At 45.5% G+C, this 6,577-nt stretch overlaps 1 protein-coding gene and 1 long non-coding RNA gene across 2 annotated transcripts; one reads left to right on the top strand and one right to left on the bottom strand.

The window, feature by feature from the left end:
* Nucleotides 1-1,232: 1,232 nt before the first annotated feature.
* On the bottom strand, nucleotides 1,233-2,384 carry LOC123146958 (uncharacterized). The gene is made up of 2 exons (XR_006472998.1): nucleotides 2,139-2,384; nucleotides 1,233-1,902 (listed from the first exon to the last, which is right to left on the bottom strand). It is a non-coding gene; the product is annotated as an uncharacterized lncRNA (long non-coding RNA).
* A 2,847-nt stretch (nucleotides 2,385-5,231) lies between these two features.
* Nucleotides 5,232-6,304, top strand: LOC123149619 (chaperone protein dnaJ 11, chloroplastic). The gene has a single exon (XM_044569310.1). It carries the CDS (start codon nucleotides 5,327-5,329, stop codon nucleotides 5,744-5,746), a length of 420 nt encoding a protein of 139 aa, XP_044425245.1. The 5' UTR covers nucleotides 5,232-5,326; the 3' UTR covers nucleotides 5,747-6,304.
* Nucleotides 6,305-6,577: the final 273 nt, after the last annotated feature.

The raw sequence follows: 6,577 nt of genomic DNA on the forward strand, positions 1-6,577 counted from the left end.
GGGTTTGAGAACCATGTAGACATGATCGAGACACATCTTCGGTCAATAACCAATAGCGGAACCTGTATGCTCATATTGGTTCCTATATATTCTACGAAGATCTTTATCGGTCAAACCGCAACAACAACATACGTTATTCCCTTTGTCACCGGTATGTTACTTGCCTGAGGTTCAATCGTCGGTATTATCTTACCTAGTTCAATCTCGTTACCGGCAAGTCTCTTTACTCATTCTGTAATGCATCATCCCGCAACTAACTCATTAGTCACTTTGCTTGCAAGGCTTATAGTGATGTGCATTGCCAAGAGGGCCCAGAGATACCTCTCCGATACTCGGAGTGACAAATCCTAATCTTGATCTATGCCAACCCAACAAACACCTTCGGAGACACCTGTAGAGCATCTTTATAATCACCCAGTTACGTTGTGACATTTGATAGCACATAAGGTGTTTCTCGGTATTCGGGAGTTGCATAATCTCATAGTCAGAGGAATATGTATAAGTCATGAAGAAAGCAATAGCAATAAAACTTAACGATCATAATGCTAAGCTAACGGATGCGTCATGTCCATCACATCATTCTCTAATGATGTGATCTCGTTCATCAAATGACAACACATGTCTATGGTCAAGAAACTTAATCATCTTTGATTAACGAGCTAGTCAAGTAGAGGCATACTAGGGACACTCTGTTTTGTCTATATATTCACACATGTACTAAGTTTTCGGTTAATACAATTCTAGCATGAATAACAAACATTTATCATGATATAAGGAAATATAAATAACAACTTTATTATTGCCTCTAGAGCATATTTCCTTGACTTCGAGTTCTGTCTTTTGGTGTCTGGACACCAGGTAGGCCGCAATCTGTTCCGTTCAAATGGGCTTTTTGATTTGGAATCTGTCAGGCTAGTGACAGGCTAGCTAGGCAACAAATATGGGTCGGTATACCCCCTATTAGAAGCCTAATAGAACATGTTTAGCCCATTTGCCTGCTCGTATTCGTCCGCTTAACCTTGCCGTATTGTCCTTCACCAGATATCTTGGCTCATCCGCCTCTTTCTCTCTCCCCAAACGTAACGGTGGCGCCGTTACTCTCCAGCGAGATGTGTTTCCTGAATGTTGACGACCACAATTACATCTTTTTTCGATCCACCCATTGTGACCGCGCTTAGATCTGCCTCATATTCATTGATTTTAGTTCGTTTACCTAAGCAGCCCTTCTTCTACAGGATTGTGTTTTCCTACTGGACTTAATATTTTGATTGTGTTTTTTTCTTTTTGCTGCTAAATCCATGTGCCTGTTTAGGTTGTTATTTGTTCAGTTGGCAAAAGTTGTAGTTTCCCCATCGTTGATTCAATTACTCCTATTGTCCTCATATCGCATATTTACGAGAGGATGTGTACTCACAACAAGGGCTTTAACAAAACTTTGGCAAGAGTATTAATTTCTAATTTTTGGACCGGATTGTGATCACAGTTGCTACCGAAAACACTTAAAATAAAAATTGGCATGGGTATGAGGCCTTGATTCTTACAACTATATTTTTGTGATCGAGATCATCACGATCTTAATTTGTGCTCTGGAAAACAACCATTAAGACGTTCTTACAAAGACTCGAAGTGGGGATTGTGTTCAAATTACGTCTTGACCGAAACATGCCCTGCTTCAAGATTTAGTTGTCCAACCGTAGGCCCCATCCATCGCATGGGTATACCTCAGTCATTAAGATAAATCGGATAAAAACATTGGGTGTTTAAGAACTACACCTCATCAATCCCCAGCGATTAGCTTCATGCTACCATACTAAACTTTTCTATCATTGATGTTCAGAATAGCAATCCACTCCCTCTCTGCTCCTAACCTCCTCGTGGCTCGAACTCCGTTATCCTAGATACCTGCAGGGTCGAGGAATGCGAGAGAGACAAGAGATAACTACGATGCAATTTTATTTCACACATACATGACGTTCATTCAAAGTCATTCCATCAAGCCCACTTACAAACACATCGGGTGGCAAGGCTATGGCTCAACCCATTGCCTTACCAAACTACGCACATATGATGATCGGATCGCACGAAGAAACAATTGAAGAACACAACATGATGCAAGCTTTATTAATAATATGTCTTACAGTGGTTGCCGGATGCGATACACGATTACAAGAGGTGAATTGCTGCGATGGTGAAGATGATGGTGGCTAGCTATGGAGATGAGATGGAAAATGGCGGCAGCCATGGTTTGTGAATGGCTTATGGTGCGGACATGAGGTTCTGGTGTGCTCTCTTTTGTGATTCTGGTACCGGCCCCTTTATAATAGTTGGAGCGTTGGACACCACGGTGTGGATAGCGTGCGGTACGGGATACCGTCTTGCGCTCTTTCATCTGGTGCCTCACATTTGATCTCTTTCTTCTCCATTTTGCTTCTTTCAATAAATATGATGGTTTTTATCCATGTATGGTCCCATTTCCCATGCAAAGAAAATAAAAGGACGATTTCGCAATATCTTGCATTTATTAGTCAATAGTAACGATATCAGGGTATATCTCAGATTTTATAAGATAAATTAGTTTAAACAATGATGCGATAAGCGTACAAAATACACTCATCTGTTGTTTGCTTCTGAAAACGCTCCATTGACTGAGGGAGCAGTGAAGATCATCAGCGGTGCCGACTAGTCACGGACGACTTCGGTCTTCTTCTGTTTTTGAACGTTCCAAGACCAATTCAGCGTATCTTACCCTTGATAATTTCTTCCATGGAGTATCTCCTTGAAACATAGATGGAACCAAAGTAGCTTGGTAGAAAGTCAGTGGATGCTCCAACCGGCGCAGCTTCCTTACCATGAATCATGTCGGTGCGCACATGCCAAATCCTCCAAACTAACATGATCACCATATTCCGGGCTAGTTCAGCGCACTGATTCCTTGTTCTCTACTCCCACCCAGCTCTTGTTGTTACCACAAAATTAACTACGGAAGTATTTCACGGACAACGTTTTGATGAACGAGACATGCAGGATAGCTAATCCAACCGTCTGCGTATGTTTAGACGCCCATGGATGATGTGATATGACATGTCGTGCAAATTTCGGCTGGCAGGCGTCATCATCCGTGTAGTAGTGCTCAATCAAGTACTACAACCTTTCTTTTCTTTCTTCAAAATAAAATGTAAAGGAAACTTTGGCCATAACTCAGGGTTATCCTGAGCTTATCCACTGGCAACTGAGTAGCACTACCACTGATAGTGCCTTCTCTTCACCAGGTCATCTATCTTATCAGGATATCACATATCATTAGCATCAATAATGCAAGCAAACACTTATCCCGGCCCACACACATATCCTTTCCCAATTCATTTCACGGGGATGTCCACGTCCATGTCCGCCGCTCACCTCCGCCCCAGGCCCCAGCTCACCCACCCATGTGTACGCGGCGTCGAGACTCGCGAGAGACAAGACCCCGCCGCCGGCCGTACGTCGCCGTCGACGCCGCGATTGCGCAGTGGGCGTCCGCGTCGTCTCCGACGACCCACCTGTCGAATTGATAATGCTATAATCGCCGACGGGCTCTGCCGCCAGCTGCATGCATAGCCGACTGGCTTCTTGTCGGCGCCGCTAGACAAAAACATGTGCAACACGTACGACTATGAGGAAGAAACGTAAGGTCAGCTTAATTTCTTCTACCCGGCCGTAACGTAAGTGATGATGAGCAAGATGCTACTAGCATCTCGAACCATCTAGAAGACGAAGAAGAACAGGCTAATTCCTGGTGATGTCAAGACAAACTCGGTGTGAAAAAGTCGGAGGTACATCTATCATTTAGACTAGAGGCAGAATGAAAACATATATACGTACAAAGACAAACGAATGCAGAAAAATCAGAGGTCAGTCACGGTAGATCATTGGCTCATTGCGCTATCACTTTCAGGCTGACGAGTTGGTGGGCGAAATGCACCGGATTCAGATAACCACAAATCACTGGAATATTATCAAGTCCCCAAAAGTCCGAGCAATGAAAAATATGTGACCACACAATCAATTGGCTCGTCGACGTCTCAAGGAGCTATTGCTCAGCTAGGGTGAACCTTTGAGAGCAAGTAAAGATCTACTCACCCAAGGAGCTACACTTCCGAATTCGAGATCGCTAGACAACCATAAACGTGGGAATAACAAGTTCCCCAAATGACCACACGATGAAACAATATCGGCACCATCTGTCTGCGTCGCGAGAACAATGATGAAGAATCCAAAATGGTAAGTGTGTGCACGAGCGCGAATAGTCTATCGAACAAGTTGGGAATCCAAAACATATTCTCAAACTATCATTTTGTTAAAACAAGTTGATCATATTGAAACCACAGTCCACAAGCACCTGCATATGAATGAGTGGATGCGGCAATAGAACATCTGTCGACACGCAATCGATTAGCTCAGCTGGCTGGGACCTTCCAGAACAACGGAAAAATCTATGGTGACTCCATGTGGAGCACCCAGGAAAATGTCATGAATTCTTGTAATACAAGTCGACAATACAATATATCTAAATGTTTTTCACAAAGAAAAGTCACAATATCAAAAGAAGGATAAGAAATTCGAATGTTCCTGATAACCACGGACACTACAATAACAAGCTCCCCGGAAGTCGACACCATGAAAGAATATCGCCACCGTCTATCGATGTCACGGGACTAGTTAAGGGAGACTGATAATGCTTGCAAAAAAAAGGGAGACTGGGATAACAATAACGGTAAATTTGCCGTCCAAGTGAGGACAAGTTGGCGATATTCAAACCATGGGCCGACACCTATGTATTATGTTATGTCACGACGATTTGAAAATTCAAATTCGATATGTCAGCACGCCAAGAAAACAAATAGAACTATCCACGGCTAAAGCTTATACGTGACTTGTCATGCCATGCCATGTGGACCATCATATGGGATGCTACAAAGCATCTCGCGCGCCAATCCGTGATCGGACGGCGGGCGCACGGGTCCCTTTCAACCTTGTTGGGGAAGAGAAGTTGGCACCACAATTGGTGTCACGATAGCAACGTCCAAGGAGGCCGACAAGCAACTCGCACTGCGGCACTGGGTGGCTGACTCAGCGGGATCTCACACATAATCTTCTTCGCTTCGATGGATAAGATCAAGAGCTGGCGCGTACGTGCCACCACAGAGTCCTCCGTCCACACCCCTGTCCGGAGCCTTTATAAATCCACCGGAGCCTCAGCTCTCTCCTCAACGAGGACGAACAACAGTGCAACGAAGAAGTACTCTGCTTTTGGATCAAGAACTCAAGAACACAGATCGGGCAATCGATGGCTACGTTCGTGACGTCGTCGCCGGTGGTGATGGGGTCGGCTCGCCCCGGGCGGGCGACAGGGGCTCGGCGGTGCATGGTGGCGCATGCGTCCGTGACGATGGCGGCACCGACGGTGGTGGCCACGGGGAGGACGCACTACGAGGTGCTCGGGCTGGGCGCCGGGGCCAGCAGGGGCGAGATCAAGTCTGCGTACCGGCGCCTTGCCAGGGAAGTGCACCCTGACGCCGTCGGAGGTGGCGGCAACGAGGGGTTCATCCGGCTGCACGCGGCCTACGCCACGCTCGCTGACCCCGACGAGCGCGCTCGCTACGACCGGGACGTGACCTGCCGCGCCACGGGGATGATGATGCGGCGGGCGGCCGCGGCCGGGCCGGCGTTCCGGCGGAGGATGTGGGAGACCGACCAGTGCTGGTAGGACGTACGACCTGACAAACACGGCTGCCCTCCGGGGCCCCAACCGGCGGCCTCCCGGTTGGCGGCACGGCGCTGGATTGGACGTCCTCAAGACAATCGTGCACCGTACGATCAGGATTGGACGGCAAGAGGCGTTTCTAAAGATCTCTTGTGCGTCCGGTCAGCAAAATGCAAATATGTAAATTAATTCCCAAATTAATTAGCTAGCTACTGTAAATTAACAGCCAAAGAATATATGGTAGCTCTCTTTGGTAATAGAAGGAATTAGTTACCTCCATGTCGCTCGTTTCTTTTTCGGAAGTAGTCTCTTTGATTCTGCACGAAACTAAGTACCACGGTACCACAATCCATGTCAGTCATTTCTGAAGGATGCCATGTCATAGTTTTGGATAGGCATGTCAGTTATTTCTTAAGGATGCCATGTAATAGTTTTATCTTTTGCGAAGAGCCATGTCATAGTTTTGGATAGGTAGAAAAAAGTTTGTGAGGACATATAGCCACAGGTGCAAAGTGAGGACAAATAGTCACTTGTGTCAATATTACTACTCTCATGTGTTTTTATGTCTTCAATTTAACAAGCTGACTATATGTTATTTGCACCAAAAATCATATCTTAAGATTCTTGTTCGAATGAAGGTTCTGAACATATCTTTTTATGGTGTATTTTACCTGTTTTGTTGGTTAAATTGAAGATCTAAGAGATAATGGCTGACTTATATTCCCATCTCGCGGGAGTAATAACAATAGCCTCGAGGTATTTCATTATTGGTGTCATTTTCATTTTTGGGTTATGCGTTTGCATGAGAGGCACCGACATCAGTTGAGGTCAGCC

Source organism: Triticum aestivum, chromosome 7A (assembly GCF_018294505.1).
Source record: "Triticum aestivum cultivar Chinese Spring chromosome 7A, IWGSC CS RefSeq v2.1, whole genome shotgun sequence".
Classification (NCBI taxonomy): Eukaryota; Viridiplantae; Streptophyta; class Magnoliopsida; order Poales; family Poaceae; genus Triticum; species Triticum aestivum.